Genomic DNA, 20,776 nt, shown 5'->3' on the forward strand with positions numbered 1-20,776 from the left:
AGTGAGACCCAATGATTCTGATTTATTAGTAGCAAGTCATTAGGTCCAGCCCACACTCGAGGGGAGGGGATTTCGCAAGGACCTGATGATCAGGAGGAAGGAAGGGATGAGTGGGAGCCATCTTAGGATTTGACCCTACACCATAGCTGTCAATCATAACATCCCACTGTTCTGACAGTATTTATGAATGAGGTGTTAAACTTAAGCACATTTGACTGATTATCATTGATTCTTAAATTATATTAATAATTGTAGGGTGAAACATTGCTAAAAATTCTAATACCCACTCCCTGTTTTCTTAAAGATGTTACACAGCATATGCTCTTACAATTTTCAAGTTTCAGCTCAGATTTGACATCTTTGAAAGGATTATTCCTGGACTTCCAGCCTAAAATGATCGATCTCTCTGAATTCTGTAGACATATTTTCTATATTATTAATTTAGCATATAATTATACATGACCTTGTGACAGTTCTCTTGTTATGTTGAGTTACTGCTTGAATATTTTATTGTTTAATTTCCACCTGTTGACATCTTGTCTCTCCTTCAGTATTATAAACAATTTGAATGCAGCAACTCTAATATTTCAGATAAACGTGACTACACTGGAGATCCTCTTTAAATAGATGTTGGCTTTTTTCCTTGGATGATGTTGGTTTCCAGCCCACAACCATGACTTGTGATGGCTATTGAAGGGTATGATGCGGATTGCCCCTACACAAAGTGGACCCAATGGACTCAGATTTGTTAGTGTTGGTTTATTTATTTCAGCAGGTGGTTTTGGTTTAGTTTTTGATCTATTTCCTTTTGGTGTCAGTATAATAGCCATTGCTATTTGGCCTTTTCCTACTTTTGGTCAAGGATTAGGAAGCTAGAATCTCAAAATTCTGCTTTGATGGGAGCCATGGTTTCCCGAATGAATACTCAAGGTCCCCTTCTGTAATGTCTTGGTTTTGTGACGTGTCACTGGAGCTGGGAGGATGAGGAAAAAGGAACAAACCTTTATTGAAGGTCAACTTCTCTCCAGCATTGTTCGTGCTTTGCCTCAGAGAATGAAGATGGCTGCAAGTGTGAACTTTAGATAAACAGAGCGCTGTATTGCTATATTTTTATGTTTTGCATGATGGTTGTGTTAAACCAGGAATAGGAGGCTAGGTTTTGGGAAAGCAGAGTTAAAATAGACGTGGTTTAAAGGAATGGGGGCTGGCCACCACATCAGTACTTAGGGTTCTGAGTTCTCAGAGCCTGGCTCAAACAGCTGCTCATGATGTCTCCTTGCTATGGTAACAAGGGCATATGCTATGCCCCCTTCTTGGGGCACCAGTGAGAACTTTGACAGTCTTCATGGACTAGTAGGTGCTTAGGAGGAGGTATTGGGTTCATTGTGACACCCACCCCCACCCCCCTCCCCCGCAAAAAATTCACATGTTGAAGTTCTAATCTCTAGTACATCACAGTGTGATCTTATTTGTAAACAGGAGTGCTATAGATGTCATTAGTTAAGTTAAAATGAGATTTTACTGGAGTAGGGTAGACCCCTAGTCCAGTATGACTGGTATCCTTATAAAAATAATGCCATGTGAAGAGACAGACGCACCCACAGGGAAAATGCTAGGAGAAAGACCAGGAATAGATCCTTCCCTAGTGCCTGCAGAGGGGGCACAACCCAGCTGACACCTTAACTTCTGGTCTCCAGAACTGAGAGCAATGTCTGTTGTAAGGCACCGTGTTAGTGGTATTTGGTTTCAGCCACTGTAGGAAACTAATATAGGTGGCATTTCTGGCCTGGTTTTGAGGCCCTTGTACCTCAAGTCTTGTCCTTGGTCCTTTTTATCCCTGGCCCCACATGTGCCCTGGTCTGCCATTACCTTCAGGATTCCCTATGCTCTTAGGGACGGGGGTCACTGTCTTCCTACTATACTTCTGGGCTGATCACTGCTTTTCCATGGACAAAGGGGTCCATCAGGAGTAATGAAGGGGGCTTCTTTGCCTACGCTCAGGTGGCTGCATGGGGTTCAATCTGAAATGTCTGAAGACACCTGTTTCCAGCCTGGGACAGGCCCATTCTGCATGGGATGTTTTCTTTTTGGATTGCCCTGGCTTTCTGAGAAGTATACACATCTTCCAAGAGTGCACACATGTGCGGAAGTTCAGGGCCTCTGAGCACTAATGAGAGCTGCAGCTTCCAACTCACTTGATATGTTTGCTGTCACTTTCTTTCTCAGTGATGTCGGAGAAAGGAAAAGTCACACAGTCTGTCAGTCTTGTCGGCTCCCATGAAACTTGGAAAGTTCTATCAGTGGAGACTGACAGCTGTGTCTTCTTTTCTGTCACTGTGGAGACTCCTTCCTAGATCACGAACTTGGCCAGCAGGGTTCTGTCGCAACCCTTAGAAGCTGTGAGGGGACTGGCTGGGATGTGAGAGTGAGAAGGAAGGTGAGAGGCTCACCCCACAATCCGTAGAGAAAAAGCAGCACCCCCTCTAATTTAGCGCTTCTCAATCTCGGCACTGACGATGCTTCAGGTCAGATAAACTTTGTTGTGGAGTCTGTCCTGGACCCTGCAGGGTGTTCAGCAGCATCTCTCACTTCTCCCTACTGATGCCAGTGGCACCACCCAGTCGCAACAATCAAAAATATCTTCAGACTTTGCCAAATGTCCCGTGGAGGTGCAAAAATCACCTCTGGATGCAAACTGGTGGAGTCCCTTCAAACAGTTGTAGGGATCTGTGTGAAGGCCAGCAGTGCCCTCTCAGGAGGAGGCACAGACCCTCGTGTTAGGAAGGGAAGCTTGTAGGAAAGTGCTAGGCAGTTGTGGATAGTTAAGGGAAGTGTACAGGTGTGGACATGCCAGACTTCCAGGGATTTTTAAAGACAGGAGTGGAAAGAAGCCTCACCAGGTGCATGATGTTGCAGGTTTTGAATATTAGAATCATTGGGCTCCAGTGATCACATTACCCAGGACTTCTTGTTTGCTGGCTCCCAGTTAAGGAAACTTCCACCCTGGTGTGCCCAGGATACTTATAGTTAAAGCCTGTTTCCCAGGCATAACCAGTAACAGTGTCCCTTTTACTTTGGGAGGTACCCCAGCTTAGAGAGCAAATTGTATGTCCATCCTAACGATGGGCAGCATGCAGCCCCTCACTGTGTTTGTGGGTGACACAGGTACTAATCTGGATGCCTTCAGGTACTCCAGTTTCCCATTCCTCACCACTTCCTATTGAGTTACCTGCATTGGCCGTATGTCAGCATTTCTAAGGTGGACATTTGTTTTTCCCATTTTAACATTCCTGAATTCATCTCAACATTGATGGCTTCTTAAAATTGTCATTGCCCTGAGGCAGTTGTGATGAAGTTGTTGTTGTCATTGAAACCTCTCACTGGCTCTTGTTCTTATTGCTGCTGCTTCAGTTGACTTGTACATATTTTTGATACCTCACTTGCCATTTAAGAATTCACTGTGATTTGGCATCAAAGGACAAAGTTATTGTGACTACAGAAAAGGCATAAATTTAATATTATACAGCAAATATTTGTTGTTGAAGTATGACCTTGATTCAGTTTCTTGCAAAACAGCAAGAGGATATAAAAAAAGAAGAGGATCCCTGAGGCATTTTGAGGTCAGAAAGCACTGGGTTATGTTTAATTGACAGTGATTCTTCTCTCTTACCAGTACATAAAATAATGGTGCATCTTTATCTGATGTACCTCGATTCGCTGAAATACAGTGTGTCACCTGACTGGTCCCTGTTTGAGTTGGGGGCACTCAGTGGTTCTCACACTTTGGGAAATTGACTATAGCTACCCAGACCCCACCCACAAGGGCCTGATGTATATGTCATGGGTGGGGGGACCCTGGCATCTGAATTTTTAATACGTGTCTCAGGGAATTCTGACACAGGTGGTCCATTAGCCAGCATTACAGACACACTGATATGGTCACCTGTCTTCATTCCACATTGGAGGAATGTGAAGTCCAGAGAGGGGAAGGAAAGGCTCTGCTCACATGGTAAGTTGTGTGAGCTGGGACTGGTGTCCAGGGGTCTTCTCTTGATGCCTCCCCAGAAGTTAAATGAACTGAAGGACTGCTCAGCCATGTGGCCATCTCAGGGGGCCTTTGCCTTTGGGATTTGACCCAGAGTGGACCTGGTGGTGGAGGTCACTGGTCTGACATCTCAACTGTCTGCTTTACCTGTGTCTAGGTCCTCAGTACATGGGTGTGCATGTGTGTTTTTAGTTGTTTTCCCTACACATGTTATGGGACACTTGTTATATAAAAGAAAGTAAAGGTATTTTCAAGGACAGGAAATGGGGTTGCTGAGGAGAGTGACAGGGAGGCAGGGACAGGAAGAGGAGGAAATGTCACGTGAGAACGTCCGGGAAAGCAAGCAGATTGGAACAGTGACTGTCACCCTGCACATTTCTCGAGTGCTTGCTTGTCTACCAAGAGCTCTCCCAAACTTTTATTTGCTCATCCGTGTTTGAAACTGGGATGAGGGGCTTTCCAATATTTAGTACTCTCTATTTCCCTCTCCACCCTCATGCAGGCACTTCACTTTAAGGGGAGAAAACTGTGGGAGTCCAATCAGATTCATCCATGACCATTGGGCAAGAATTCCTTCCTGGCCCCTGAACTGGGCTGCCCACCTGGGACCCTGGTGCGGTGCTGGGCAATGACCTAACAGCAGTGTGGCCTGCAGGTCCTCCTCGTTGTCCCTTCAGGCCCCCCCTGGGCTTTTGTGACAGCCGGCATCCACAAGAGCCTCCCAGTTGTTCAGAGAACATCCGACTGAGCAAACTGAGTAGACCGTAATGAGCATTTGTGTTACACGTATTTACTTAACAATCCTGCCCCTGGGAAGGGACAACCTTGAATTTTCCCATGACTTCCTGTGTCTCTTTCCTTTTGCCATTCTTTCCTAATTTTATCTTTAGAAATGTTATTTTCAAAACTGCCATTGAACAAACATTTTCATGAGCCTGTATTATAAACATTTCTGAGGCTTCTTTTGGGCATTTCTCATGGAAAGGAGACAAGATCAGGATTTGGATCTGCATCCAGGGAAAGTAGGTACTCAGCTATCACTAAGGGAGATGCAAAGAGATATAACCCATTGGGTTGGAAGTCACTTAGTTTAAGTAATCGTCAAAGATATAAGGGTAAGACACCAGGGCCAATGAATGGACCTAGGCTGTGGACCAGTGTTGGAAGGAGTGTTCAAGGAGAAGCCTTCTGGGAGTTTAGTCCAGGCATAGTTGGACAGCCAAGTTTGGGACAGGCTGAGAAGTCTCTTCTAAGGAGGTAGGCTTAAGCTTTATCTTGAACTGTGGGTGTGATGTACAACAGCAGAGAGCAGGTGGAAGCTTTTCAAGTGAAGATAAAATGACCAGACAGCTTGCTCAGTCTTCCCACAGGTCTTGGTGGGTCCCTAGAAGATGAATAGGAATAAATCTAGAGGTCTGACTTGAAAGCCAGGTCAAGATGGATCAAAAAGTTATCTTTGTTAAAAGCTTCAGGCCTATTCCTACCTATAGACAACCCCTGGTGATCCCAAGTCATTAATCCACTGGAGGCCTCTCCTGACCCGAGTTCCCTTGCTTTGAAGTGCTCTGTCCTCTGCAGCATGAGGAAATAATTTGCTGCCTGCTTCAATGAACCATCAGGAGAGCCAGCAGACCTAATGACATGTGAGAATATTAACCTCCTACCACGAAGAGCTGTGAATCTTGAGCGGCAGTCTATAATTCACCCTGGACTCCTGAGCCAGACCCTCTCTGGCTTTCTCTCTCACTCACTTTCTCACCCAGAGAGAGGAGAGACCTACTCATAAAACTTTATATTCTTGAATAGTGTGAGCCTCACTGAGCTGTTTAGTAATGAGTGACTTTTCTTTTGCAGTCATGGAAAAATGTATAACCTTGGAGAGAGGAGCAGGGGGTGGGGGCCATTATTTTTAATGCTGCCTTTGGTGTAGGATTCTTTCTCCTAAAACCAGCAGCCTGCATGGTATTATGGAAGGTGACCATTAGAATGCTAGAATAGCCAAACTTCTTTGTCATACTGTACTTGGTCTCAAAAATCAAATAAAAACAGAGGGTAAAATACTAATTTCAGGGCATTTGGATATTAGAAGGGATCCTAGAGATCTTTTAAGGTCACTGGAAGGCAGAGGAGCACTTGAACCTCACTGTGCTGTGGCTGCATGTTTTTCACTCATTTCATGGCCTCTTGAGCCCCTTGAGGACAGGATTATATCTTAGCCATATGTTTTCTCCCAGGTCTGTGAAACTGTCTGACCCAAGAAAGGCCTCAAGCAAACGTTAGTCAAAATGTGGAGCAAATCATCAGCTCCAACCCTAAGTCTTGCATATGAAACAAACCAAGATCCTCAAGGTAATTTTTTCACAGGCACAGCTAGTGTTTTCCTAGAACTATAGGGAGCCTTTTTCTCCTCTCTTCCTCTTTGATTACGTGATGGCTGCTCTTGGCAGTAGAATGTCACTGTGGTGTTTTCACAGGGAATGGGCTGTTCTGATGGAGGTTATCTAGGAAACTCAGTGAAGCCACACGATGGAAGGGCCCAATTAAAATTCAGGAGAAAGTATGGAAATGGCGCACTAGCTGTGGGGGGGTGGTGTCCAGGGATGTGTGGGTGTGGCTTCCTGGCAGAGAGCACCTAGCAGGGTAGGAAGTTATCTTGTAGAAACGCCTTGCTTATCAGGAGCAGACCCGTTTCAGTCACTGTAGGCCTGGGTTGGGGGTGCTCAGAAAATATTGGGTTGGCCCAAAAGTAATCATTTAGCTTTTTCCATATGATGGCTCTACTCGTGCTTAGCTGTCTTTAACTTCATTGGAAACAATTTGATAGATTGTGTTGGAACAGCTGTCATATCAATGTGCATTTTTAAAAAAACGTATCAGCCCTGGCTAGTGTGGCTCAGCGGATTGAGTGCCACTTGTGAACCAAAGGGCCTCGGGTTCAGTTCTCAGCCAGGGCACATGCCTGGGTTGTGGGCCAGGACCCTGGTGGCTGGGGGTGTGCAAGAGGAAACCACAGATTATTGTTTCTCTCCCTCTCTTTCTCTGTCCCTTCCCTTCTCTCTAAAAATAAGCAAATAAAACCTTGAAAAAAACTTACCAAAATTGGTGAATTTTTGTGTAGCCATTTAATACTGAAAATGAAGAAGATATACAATATTTTTGACATAGTGTGCTTTATTACTTCACAAAAGGTAAAAATGCAACGCAATGCAGAAAAATATTTGTGCGGTGTATAGAGAAGGTGCTATTGACTGATCAAACATGTCAAAAATGGTTTGCAAAGTTCCTTGGTACTTGTGATGTTTTGGTCAAATAATTCTTTGCTGTGGGGATGTTTTATGCATTTGAAGATATTTAATACCACCCCTGGTCTCTACCCACTAGAAACCAATAGGAGAAGAGAGCCAATATATTCAAAATATCCAGATCAATAAAGTTATTGGTAAAAATGAAAAATGAGTCTTTTATTTTACAGAAAAAAAACAGACTTTCTAGCCAACCCAATATTTGCTTAAGGAGGAATAAATGAATGAATGAATGATTCATTTCATGCTTGTTGGGATACTTTTCTATCCAGCCAGCCCGTTTAATTTTTCTATTTCAAGTGTCTCTGCACAGAACTGGGCACAGAGAGGGTTTTTAAGGACATACATGAGTAAAGAAATGAAGCTCTCTTCCTCTGCTGACCTGACTAGTACAGTGAATGGGAAAACCAATGGCTAGTTTCCTCTCTAGGTATATGTAATTCTCAGCCTTTCTATTCTCTGAAAATCACTATCCTCTTCCTTCTGCCATTTTCTTCTTCTTCTTTTTAAAGTTAATTTTATTAAAACCAGTCAAATTAAAACTGCTCTGTCCAGAGCATCTCAAGTTCCATTCATTATGGCTTCTTATCTTGTCAGGCAATCAGCATGGGAAGGCAGCTTGGCTATTATGCACATACAAAGCCCATCACTTTCCTACCAATAGCTAATTCATCAAACATTTATCTTTTGCCCTCTGAGCACCATGTCACTTCGCCTGTCACTCCCTAGTCTAGGATGCTGTGAAAGTTGAAAGAACATGGGAGCTGGGAGAGAATTTTTTTCTCCCCCGATTTTTCCCTTTCAAATGTTTGTTATTAATCAGATTTTATACTTGAGCCTTGAAATTCTCCCCTAAGCCTGCCCTCCAGACCCTACATTTTTGGCCACATGAAGGTTGGGATGGCCTGCCATGTTTACACTGAACTTTTGTATTGAATAATGTCGTGATTAAGGCAGTGCTAAAAGATCAGATTGGTTGGGAGTTTTTTCTCCTATGACCCACTTGGGAGCAGAGAATGTTGAAAAGGAAGAGACTTGTAAAATGATTGATTCCAGCCTTCCCAATTTGCAAAAGAATGAAGAAAAGCTGAGAGCAGGGCAAGGATTTGACTACAGCATTGCAGGAAGGTAGTGACCAAGGTTCCCTGGTCATCCTTCACACACAGGGTCTCTGAAGCCGACATTTCTCCATGCCTTCAGTTAATTCTTAATACATATTGCTATCTCTCTTGTAGCTTTAGCTACTTGCTTCCTTTTCTGAAGTAACCAGTTGTCTGTTTTGAAAATAAAATATGCACATTTTTGTTTTCAAAAAAGTCTTTCAAATATCAACATTCCTTATATTTATCTAGGTTTGTTTTCACATACCTTATCTCATGTCAGCCTCATTCCATTGTCTGCAAAGTGTACAGGTTAGGGGTCTTCCTGCAATTAGATGAGGATAGATTAGAGAATTAAACCTCAGAGGTGTTATTTTTTCAAGGTCTCACGGCACACCGGCACTTGAAAACAGAGCTCGTGTCCCCAGGTTTAGTGTTCTTACTTTGTGTGTCTATGTGTTACATTTATGTCTGGCTTCACTGAGTGGACAACATAGTCTCCATCAGGATACCACATTCCTTGTGAAAATACCACCAGGGCATTCTACCCGCCAAAGAGACAATCAGATAACCAGAGGGGCAGACGAGGATGAACGAACCTTCATTTATCCTGGGAAAATCTCTTATTTGTCACTCTGTATATCTGGAATTGTTCGACCTCTCCTCTTTGTCCCTACCACTGTTACTTCTGTTAGGTGTTGGTCTTCAGGGGCCAGAATGCGCCATTACAGGAAATGGAGTGCAAACTTGACAAAGTTGTTCTTTGAAAGGTTTTTCAAAGCACAGAGCTAGGGCTGTTTTGGAAGAAGAAAAATGGCTCCAATAGCAAGCCACTTTTGGAGGTCACTGTATCTCCCAGGGCCTTCTTTCCTGAAAGAGATATAAAGCTATCTTATAGTCTGGGACAGAAAACATGTTTTCACCTTTTTCAGCCAATTGGGGCCTCACAGAATCCGCAGTTGGCACGTTTTGCTGGCTTTCCTGGCATGATTCCATTCCAGGGGGCCTTGCCCATGGGGAGCTGGTCTTTGGGCAAGTATTTGATCAGGGCCCCTCTGGGTCCCTAGGGCCTTGAGGCCCAGCCATGTAAATGTCTCCTTTTCTGGTCGGTTTGCAATGGGTAGACAGCATCTGTTGAATTAAAAATTCCCTTTATGGAGGGTGGTGAAAGGCTCATGTGGAAGAGACACTGTTATCTTTCAAGCAAACAGTTCATGAGGTTGAAGAGCCGTGTTCTTGGCCCAACATATGTTTGCCCAATGGCTGTGGGAGCCTCCCCCCACAGGCGCTGAATTCCACCCCATGGCGACATGCACACATACCGCGGCTGCAGCACACCATGTCCGCTCCCTTACATCTCCCTAGTAAAGAAAACCTTCATTTATAGAACCCACCAAACAAACTGGCTCTTTAGACTCTTAAAAACAAACAAGATCCTGAGGCCACAGGCTCCATGCGTACATGTGTGGTTTTGTAAAATCTCAAGCCGTGAATCAAAATAATTTTAGAGACATAGCCAAAGCCCAGAACCAAGCCCTGTTACCAGGGTGGGAAAACTGCAGGGAAGACTCACCGAGAGGACAGAGGACAGCCAGATGGGCAGAGTGATGGGAACGAGATGTGGAGGCATCTGGTGTGTTTAACAGGAAGGGTACCTGGTTTTCCACCTCTGTTCTTAAGGACTCACTTGCCAAAATAACTCTAGGACAAACACAGGAGGGTGGGCTGAAAAAACAGGACCTGAAAAACACGGACCTCGTTTTTTTGAGAGCCCATCTTGCTCACATTACTTAATAATATACTGTCTTGTATGATTCTCCTTTCAAGTCCAACTTTCTTCTCTCTTCCCATAGATGAGAAACCCATTGGGAGCAGATGCCATGATTTAGGCATGTTTTGTATCCCCAGAACCTGCCATACTGAAGTAGATATCACATACATGCTTTTTGGTGCTGAATAAGCTTTTTCGAATGTCAATTACTTGATTGCCATGATCAAGTCACTCTTCTTATATTCCTTCACCACCAAATTTGGTATAAATATAAGTAGATGCTCAAAAGATTAGAATTCAATTAAACTGAGACTTAGTTCAAGCCTGTCTCCTCTTTGCAGCTTTCTCTAACCCACCTTCCACTCTTCAGAGTGGTGCTTATCATCCCGATCTAACCTGTTAATTACCCTGCACTATCTGGTAACCACTTTCCTGTCTGTATCTATTACTTAAGGGTAGAGGATCATGCCACAGTCATCTTTGTAGCTCCTGAGACTGGTGAAGTACTGGCCACAGAGTTGGCACTCCACACATTTTTGCAAATGAATGAATAAATAAGCAATAGAGGTACATGCCAAGGGACCATTAGCTGATAAGTTTCAACCCAGCTCTATCTAATGAATACTTAACCTCATGAGGACTGCATTAAAAAGAAACTGTAGTAACTAGTTTTTCGGGGGATTGGTCTAGGAGGGATAGGAAGGACGTATAGATTGAAAGGCAATATAATTGGAAGACCATCTGAGTCTATGAGTAACATTGAGTACATATTATCAATGGATTACAAAGCTATACATAGTATTTGGATAAAGGGTGTGACACTGGTGAATTTCCATTTCTGTACCTCAACTAAGAATTATTTACAGGTAGTTTACCATCATGTAGTTGAGGGAACACTGCACCACGTATCCAAACATTGTAGATATGGCTTGGTCACCATGTATGGTTTCAGGTAAGCCACTTTACTTCTTGGAGCATTAGTCACCTATGAAGGGGAAAATGGAGCACCCTAAAATTTCCCTAGAACCCAAAGTGTATGAGTTTGCAAAGAAGTCCATGATAGAGCGTATTTCACAAAAATAGAGTTGTGGCTTCTAGTTTACAGACTATAACAGACCAATGTGTTGGCATGGTCTGTTTCAATTATGGGGATGTCCCCACAGATAGAAGAGCATCGAAGAGGAATTGCACAGTCCCACCTGGAGGAGCAGAATGAGGGGCAGAGTTTGGTGTGCTGGAGAGTGACAGAGTCAGAACTCTCTGCTGCCCTCTCTCCACCAGGCTGAGTTCTAAGGGACCCTTCTAGCACAGAAGGGGCAGCTCTTGGCAGCCCTTCTAAACTGTGGTTATAGGAAGGAGCCCTAGTGAAATAAGCCCAGTATCTGGATAGAATATTAGAGGTTACCAAATCTTCTCTTCTATGCAGAAATTCTCTCTAGATCAGGGCTGTCAAACTCATTTTCACCAGGGGCTACATCAGCCTCACGGTTGCCTTCAAAGAGCTGAATATAATTTTAGGACTGTATAAATGTAACTGCTCCTTCACAGTTAAGCTGGAGCTTGGCACTGCTGCCAGGTAGAAACAAGGTGCCAGGCCGGATAAAACACGGTGGAGGCCGGGTTTGGCCTGCGGGACTTGTGTTGCCACCTGTGCTCTAGATGTTCTCCATGACTGTAGTCTCTGACCCAATACATACAGTGGTCCATAAGGCAGCTCAATCCTTTGGCAAATAGTCCTCTATTTTTGCAAGTTTAAAAAAATTGACCCAAGATGTCTCCTCCCAACTTACATAATTTTCTTCCGATTTGTTTTACTGCATTCTGGAATGGCATAGTCTTAGTACTTTGAAACGAAGTCTCCTCTGCTCCTAGTTAGTTATCTTGACTCCTTCAAACCACACTTTCCTACACTCTGGCCACCTGGTTGTTCTCCGTGTATGGTGTTCCTGAGTCCTGATGCCCCTTTGAGTCTGGCAATCAGAATTGAAACAAAGCTCCCCTAGGTAGAGTTACTCAGGGGCCAGTAGAATGGATGCCAATCAGATTAGCAGCCCCATTGTGATGCTTTATACTGAGCCAGGGTGTCAAACTCATTTTCATGGGGGGGCCACATCAGCCTTGAGGTTGCCTTCAAAGGGCCGAATGTAATTTTAACTTCTTAACAGTTAGGGAGTAGTTACATTTATACAGTCCTAAAATTATTTCAGCCCTTTGAAGGCAACCACACAGCGGATGTGGCCCCCGGCAAAAATGAGTTTGACACCCCCGTACTAAGCCCTCCTTATACCCACTGCTCTTTATTCAAGGCTCATTCATCTTCTGTTTGGGAAGTTGTCTTGTTTTACTTAAAAGTAATATTTGCTGCTGTTTTTCATTATTATAAAATACTTATTCATGATAGAAAATCTAGCAACTAGTGAAACCTGTAAAAGAGAAAAAACCTATAAACGCATTAACCAGGTGTTAGAGGTATATATCTTAGATATATACATGTATCTATCTTAGATATATCTATGTATTGATCAATTGATAGATAAATATGTAGATATGTATGTTCATGTGTACCTTGAAGGGCATTTGTGTATGTATGTGCAGAATCATCATATAATTCCTATGTGCAAAGTTGTGCATCGTGATAGAAGTGTATAAACTAGAAACAATAAAGACTGGCCTAACGACTATTGACCGTCAGCATGGAAAACATGGTACAGATGAAAATTTGTGTGGAGAATTGAGGGTATCACACAGATGCCTTTCCATTTCCCTACACGAGATCTTAGTGTGTACACTCAAGTATGTATATTATAACTTAACTTGAAGTGCTTAGATTCCATGACAGTATTATTGGATCAGTAGATATTTAGCTACACTGTCATTTTTAATTACTGTGTGGCATTTTGTTATGCAGATATTCAATCATTCCTCCATCATTGGGAATTTAGGCTTATTTACAGTTCACTATAAATAATGCTGTAGTGAACATACTTAAATATGCACATTTCTTTGATATTTACTGAATAAATTCTTAGAATTACTAGATTAAAAAGGTGATCATTTTAAGCCTTTTAATTAAATTGTCATCCAAAATGGTTAAAATAGTTTCACTCCCCATTAATGTTGTATTAGTCTATTACCTTGAACTTTTAACAAGACTATGTTAAGATTTAAGAAAATAGTGTATTTGCTATCTTGTTTAATCTGAATATTTTCGATTCCCAGTGAAGCTGAAATTTTACCCATTTTCATTATTGACCCTTTTTATTCCTTGTGTATTTTCTGTCCCTGTCTCTTGTTCATTTTTCTTAGGGTTTTCAAGTTTTCCTTAATTATTTTTTTAAAGCTCTTTTCATATTAAGGGTGTTAAACCTTAGACTATTGGAAAAGATTGCAATTATTTTCACTTGCCTTTTAATTTTTTCTTTAAATTGGTGCTTTCAGGTAGTTGAACTTTAAATCTGTGTTTAAGTGTTTGCATTAGATACTCTGAAATATCATCTTGTTGGGCTGAAACAATGGGTTGATCCAACAGTATCATTTGGGAGCTCCTATATCCTTCTGAGAATTTTCCTAGGGTCTTGGCTTCCGTACATGTAGTGAACATGGCCTTATCAAGTTATCAGGAAAAAAAACAAAGTCCCCAGAACCTTCTCTGAGAGCAAGCTGAGCCATTAATTAATGTTCTTCAGGCGTGTGCTCTCCAGGTTGGCTCAGTTGGTTGGAGCACCCGTCACCAAAAGGGCGGTGGGTTCTATCGCTACTCAGGGTACGTACCTAGGCTGCAGGTTTGGTCCCTGGTTGGGGCCTGAACAGGAGGCAACCGATCTGTGTTTCTTTTCTTTCACATCAGTGCTTTTCTCTCTCTCTTTCCCTTCTCCTCTCTCTCAAAAAATTAATAAAGACATAGCCTCAGATGAAGATTTAAAAAAAATATTTTTCAAGTTTCTGGACCAGTTATGACCTTACCTAAAGTTGTTATTTTCTAGCCTATTTTTTGCTCTCCCATCACAATAATATCATTAGAAGCCTTTTCAAGCCATTTTAAAATCTGAATACAATATACATCTTTACTCCTTGTCAACTATTCACGTTAATATCTAGTCTCATAGAACTTGTCCTTAATGCAAAGAAACTGCCTGTTTGAGAATCTATGCTATATTAAATTGATATCCATACTACCCCATTATATAAGGGATTTGAGCTAGCCTATTAGAGTTAATAAAACAAAACTAATATATAGATAAATAATATATCAAGGCTATAAAAATTATAAGCCTCAACAATGAAGTTCAAAAGCAGATATAGAGACCTTTTTACAGTTGGGTCATAGTTTGGCTCTGAGCTTACTGGAAGCAAAAGCGGAAAGGATAAATGACCAGATACATGATTTACATTGCCCTAGGGCAAGCAAATCCCAGTTCCTCAGAGGTGTACTCTGACCACAACTTCGTGTAGACAAGGTTATAAACTTATGGATCCAAAGCATGAAGAATCTCGCCTACCTTTTCAAATCACTGGAACTACAAGTTCCCATATCTAGGCTTCCTGCTTCTTACTTATTCTCTGTGATTCCTTAGAATCACATTTAATAGTTTTCTCAGCGTTATTAGGTAGGGTGCATGATGGCTTCACACTTGATGCCACTTAAAGTTAACAAATACCTAGCTTACTACCTTAGATTTTTGACTGGTCTTGGATTCAGATCTCTTATGCCAGTGTTCAATTTTATTCTCTGTAGCTCAGGGGTCATCCATCCTGACAGGGCCTGATAGGGCTTTGGGGGTGACTTTGAAAAATTCTGTGTGATATACTGTCAGTATATACCGAGTTGGTGTCCACTGTCTTATATTCCCCAAGACTTTTCTGTCTTCTTCTGTTTTCAACAGACACTTTTACCTGCTATTGATATTGTTGTAGTATATAGTTATTTGTACATATATCTCTGATTGTGACCTGAATGACAGAAAAATCTAGAGAAAATATGTAGAGCCAACTATATATATATCTATATATATATCTATATATATATATAGTATATTATATGGAATATGCTATAGTATATTACTATATGTAGTATATTACTACCATACAAATAGCCTTTCTAAAAATGTCTGTACTGCCTGGGGCCATTTTTTGGAACATGGCCAGTTGTGTTACAACTCTCCTGTTCTTTCTTCTGGTTCCCTGATGCCCATCCTGTCCTGTATCTGGGGTCATGGCCTCTTTCGTCAGTCAATCTGTAAATATTTCCTAAGGGCAGCTCTGTGCTAGGCAGAGTACTTGGCATGGTAGAGGGTATAAGAGGGGCACAAGTTACTATGTTTTCTCTCAAGAGTGATGTTTAAATTACTTCACCACTGAATTGACCAAATAGATCCTGGCTATAGCAGGGTCCTTAGAGCCCCTGTAATGTGGATATATTAACCACTTCGTTGCTGAGTTGTGGAAAGGCCTGGGGGCTCCTGGGAATGGCCAGGATAACAGAGAGGGGAACCCCAGGTGTTCAGGGCTGCAATGATTTACCAATTGGTAAGGACCTCTGTTTAAATGGTTTAATAACCAGAACTGTTGTGTGGGTGCTGGCCACAGGGTGAGGAAAGGGAAGCATTCTGGCTCGAAAAGAATGCAGATTTAGGGTCACCCTCGCAGCTCCTGGCCACTCACCCTGTGACCTTCTCTTTGCCCTGCTCTGGGGATTCTGTTGGTGGCTTTTCTCTCAGCATCTGACAGGGTTTGTGGCCGAGGAGTCGTCAGTTGGCAAAGGGGTCCTGAGCCCCCACCGACATTTGGCACTTTCCAGGTCTCACGGGGCTTACACTGAGATCCCCTTGTGTTGGGAGCCTGGCAGGCAGAATTCATCTAGAAGGACCCCTGTGAGTGTGCAGAACTAGCCAGTGTGGTAGACAGCAGACATGCAGGTTAGGTCCTCTAGAATTTCCACGGCCTCCCCATTTTCTCAGCTCAGAATATGTATGTGGATACTTAGGTAAATGCAGTGGAGGAAATAGGTAAAGATCTTATTTTCTGAATTGGTTTGAGAATATTCTAACCTTTGTTTCTGGATTTGAGGCCAACTGTGGAGACACATGTCTTTCCTAGGGTCTGCGGTTGACTGTCTCCCTCGTTCCCTGCCCCCGTCATACCAGGCAGACACGTTGTTCCTGGTGTATGCTGGGAGCTGAGGACAGAGGGATTAATTCTCACCACAGCATATACCCCAGAATGAAGTTGGCTGTTCTTGAACCAGGGGCTCTGGAGGTGTCCTTTAGATTCTCGTCAGGTAAGGGGCAAGAAGGGCTAATGGCTGCATATGAATATCGGGCAGCAGTTCTCCTGCCCCAGTTTTCCCAGCCCTGCTCTGGTTCCGGGCCTGGCCCTCTCCTTCCCAGTTCTGACAAGCGGCTAACTTTTGGAAAAGCAATGAAGGCCGCTGAGCGTGTGCCCACCAGGAGCAAAAGGGATTGGGGTTCAAGGGATAGCCCTTTTGTGGACCTGCTGCCCTGCCCAAGGCGGCTCACAGCCACTGGCCTAGCTTGGAAAGGGAGGCTGTCTGTTTGGTGCCGCTGTTTTTATAAGCTAATGAGGGCAGAGTGTGAGCCACGGGCAATGATGCTGGGATATTAACTGTGACAGGAAGCTTGATCATAATTATCTTAACGAGGATAGGGTTAATTACAGTGGAAACTTAAAAGTTCTCTGTGTTTGAATCCGCTGGAACTGAATGCGTTGTGATGTTTTGTCATTTTGATATGACTTTGGAAAAGGCACTGGGACTCTCCCAGCAGCCGCAGCCGCAGCCGCTCCTGGGGGAGCCCAGCCAGAGCCCTGCACGTGAGTAACTGAGATGATACCTGTGGGTGAGATAATGGGCAGCTTTCCTGCCGGTGCAGTGGGAGGCACACAGCCTGCAATGCGCTTCTGAGGTGCTGATTAGGTTTCCAGAGCAAAGCACCTGCCACACTGAGCAGAGCAGACTGCACACCCATCTCCCTGCCTGCCCTTGACGTCTCTTGACGGGGCTGGGCGCATCTCTCTCTAGCTGGCTGTGCTGAAGGAGCAGCTGAAGCCTTGTCCTCCTGCTCTAGCCCCTGACCATACCTGCCTCTCTTTCCCAGCCCACCCCTCAGACGCCTGCAGCCACTGCCAACCAAGCTGGTGAGTAGACCCTGAGTGCAGTTGCCCCTTCCACGGGGCTTATGGGACTGGGGGACATTTTGCTGTCCCCACACAAGGTTAGAGCAGAGAAATTACAGCCCTGTCATCTTTTCCTTATAGCTACTGTAGCTGTCCCATTAAACAGCATAGATCTCGTGGCTCCTCAAAGCCTCTTTGCCTTGTCATTTTATTTAACAGCACATATCTATTTGCAGGCATTTTGAATATAGGGGTATGAACTTAAAGATCGATGCAAATAATTTCTTTCTCTCTCCTTCCAAGAAAACAGCCATAATGACAACAGCAAAAGTAAACTTTTTTCAAGTAAAATAGAAAACCATCTTCTAGGTGTTGGTTTATTGGCTTCCACATGCTAGCTGAGCCCCAGAAATGCTGTCCCCTTCCGTTTTACCCTTCAGTAATCTATTTGCCTCCTGTCCCCCATCCCTCAGCTCTGAATTATCTGATTAAATCACCAAGAGTATACCACACTGATGACCTGAAGACAGGGATTTATAATTAGCAGCCCCCCCTCCCCACCATGTAACATTGTTCCCTTTTAACTGAGCAGCTAATAACATTACATAGCAAAAGGAATCTCTATACCAGGCAGGTGGAGGGGGATTGGAGCTGAGCTTCCCCATTCCTCTCTGAAGTCTGGCTCCACAAGCCAGTCTTGGGCTCCTCCTGGGGCCTCCTTAAGAGAGAAAGGCGGTCTCTGTGGGCACTCCCTCTAGTGTTACCGGCTTTGTCCCTTTTCATGCTTTGTCATTTTGTTTTATGCCTCCCCTGAAGCACTCTTGGAAGGGAGCTTTCTTTTCCTTGCCAGTTGCCAACTGTTTGCTGATTCTCATGATATGAGTATTTGCATAACATAACTTGAGAACAATGTGCATTTGGATGCTGCCTCTGACCAGAACCCAACTGATGTTTGTGCACAAAGGACTTATTAGCCCTCCATAAGGTGCCCTGACGGGGAGGTGGGAGGTGGCCTCAACTGCCCTTGTGGTCCACAGAGCCTAGTTCTGGAAACCACTTTGGGATCCTCACTCATTAACCCCATGGAAGAAGGGGCATTGGGAAAGGTCGAAGTCTCCCTGCAGAAGACTTCGACCTTTCCCAATGCAGACTTCCTGCACACCTTTGTGGGTTTGTTTATCTGCCCACCCTCTGCATCCTGAACAGCCCTGTCACACAAGTCAGGGCTTCCAGAAGAATCAGTGTATGACAGGAGGGTGAGAAAAGGAAGAAACAGAAGTTGTCAATCTTCTTTCACTTATTCTCCACAAGATACTATGAGCTGGAGTCAACTCAGAACAAGACTGTTCAGATAGGCTATTGTTCCCAAAGTCACATTGCACATAACTAGTGGAGCTGATGCAAAATTCAAGACCTTCCTGAGTAAGGAATATAAGTCACATTTTCCTCCCTGAAATGTGAAGAAGATGAGAAAGGAGGAAGAAGGAATGAGACTTAATGACCCCACTGATCCTAAACCTGAAATGTATTTGGCCTTGCCTTCCCGCTGCAGAGCAGGTAGTGTTGGCTACAGGAGGGTGCATGGTGCTGGGCCCTGGTGGGACACTCTGAGGATCAGGCAGAAATGGGACATGCTGGTGGAGCTCTGGGCCCAGTAGAGTCTGGGGATTTAATTAAATACTCACAATGCATATTTCACCTCCCAAGTACTAACTCTGTTTCCAAGTCCTCTTGGCAGAGGTCCCACAGGGAGATGCAGATGCCTTGAGAAAGTTCTTGTGCTGAAGTTCACACCCACACCAGATGCACAGGCATTGCACGTGCAGGCAGGTGGGTCTGTCATGTGTGTGCTATCAGTAAGTGAATAAATAGAGTAGACAACACCTCCCTGATTTGTCACATTTTATTGCCCAGCCAGGAGATCCCACGTGAGTCCACTCTCTGGTAGATGCTGGAGCTTAGCTGTCATCCCGTGCAAGCTCAGCACCGCTCTTGCATCTGGCAGGTGACCGAGCGGGAAGTATGTGTGTCTGCATATGTCCCTCCACCGGGTGGCTGTCTTTAATTAATGTCTGCGAGCGCCATGGCCAGCACAGGCATACCACTGCCCCTCACCACCTCCACCCCCAATACTCCAGAGCCCACGTTAAGAGTTAGCGTTCAGCTAAGCGCATAAACAAGGCTGTCTCTCCTTTTCTGATACTTTTCTTTCCTGAGCTAGGTACTTAATTCCTTCAGATGCCTATTTACTTACTGCCTTGACATCTACATTGCTGCACTCGATACTTCCTTCAAAAATAAAGTGAGAAATCCACTTTCCATAAATTAAAACAGTAACTTCAAGCCAGGAGCATTGAAATAGGAATTTCCCCTACCTCCCACCTCTGTTCTCCAAAGAACAAGAAGTCTTGAAAGAAAAAGAAACAGCTCTCTCAGACCAGAGTGATTATGTGCTTCCTAGCTGCCTTGCTGTTGGGGGCAGCCACAGGGACACTGGGCAGAAGCAAATTAAGTGATTAGTGACGGAAAAAAGCAGAGAAAAAGAGTCAAAGGCGGTGAATGAAGAGAAAGGATTCTTTCCTTGCTGTTTCCTACCACTGTGCAGAGGAGAACCGCTAAGAAATGATACTTGAAGTTATATTTATTATTGTAAGAGGGGTATGATATTTCTGGGCAGGAATGATGGATGACAACTTAAATTTGTGTCCAGGGAATGAAGGTGAACTGTGACAGAGTTATTTATCTTGGGAATGGAGGTTAGGGTCAGCCCAGGCTGGGTGCCTGAAGGCACAAGACATTGACAAATTTATCCTGCAGGCCGTATCTGAAGCCCTTTGTTTTGGATCCTGGCTACTCACTAAGTGACCCTCATCCTTCATGTTGGCAATGCGTGAAGGATGCGGTGAGTGCCAGCGGCCCCTTCTCCCCCGCCCCCGCCCCAGCTCCCGCTACTAATTCTTGTCATTCACTTTGCTGACAGGCACCAAGCCCAAACTATTCCCAGTCCTGAAAGGGAAGGTTAAAATATTTATTTCGGCTCATAATGGCCTCCCTGATTTAGTGCAGGATCATTTTTCCTGTTGCCTTTGTCATTGCAGGTCACTGGAAGGACTGAGCGCGTTCGGGAGCCTGGAGGAACTCATCTTGGACAACAATCTGCTCGGGAATGACCTCGTGTTGCCAGGGTTACCCAGGCTTCATACCTTAACCCTCAACAAGAACCAAATATCCTTGGCTCTGCCTGCTGCCCCCACTCCCCGCCCAGCCCCAGAGTGGTCCCCTCCACTTCGCCACCTCTCCTCCCTTGCCCCATGCAAATACCTGCAAAATGTCAAATGAGTTTTATGTGTCAGCTAAATTAAAGTATGTGAAATACAGTCCATGGGCAGACAAAGCGTTCTGTCTGCTGGCACTCGGGACACTTCAG

The 20,776-nt window shown here is 44.0% G+C and overlaps 1 protein-coding gene across 2 annotated transcripts in view; it reads left to right on the forward strand.

Annotated features, from left to right (window-relative positions):
* Positions 1 to 20,776, forward strand: part of LRMDA (leucine rich melanocyte differentiation associated) — a 1,160,480-nt gene that overhangs the window by 602,218 nt on the left and 537,486 nt on the right. For both annotated transcript variants that reach the window (XM_037055995.1, XM_037055996.1), the window contains exon 3: positions 20,448 to 20,574. In XM_037055995.1, the coding sequence (XP_036911890.1) occupies positions 20,448 to 20,574 (127 nt within the window). The remainder of the gene's footprint in view (positions 1 to 20,447; positions 20,575 to 20,776) is intronic.

This window comes from Sturnira hondurensis, unplaced genomic scaffold, assembly GCF_014824575.4.
Source record: "Sturnira hondurensis isolate 20B ecotype Veracruz unplaced genomic scaffold, ASM1482457v3 Scaffold0008761, whole genome shotgun sequence".
NCBI lineage: Eukaryota > Metazoa > Chordata > Mammalia > Chiroptera > Phyllostomidae > Sturnira > Sturnira hondurensis.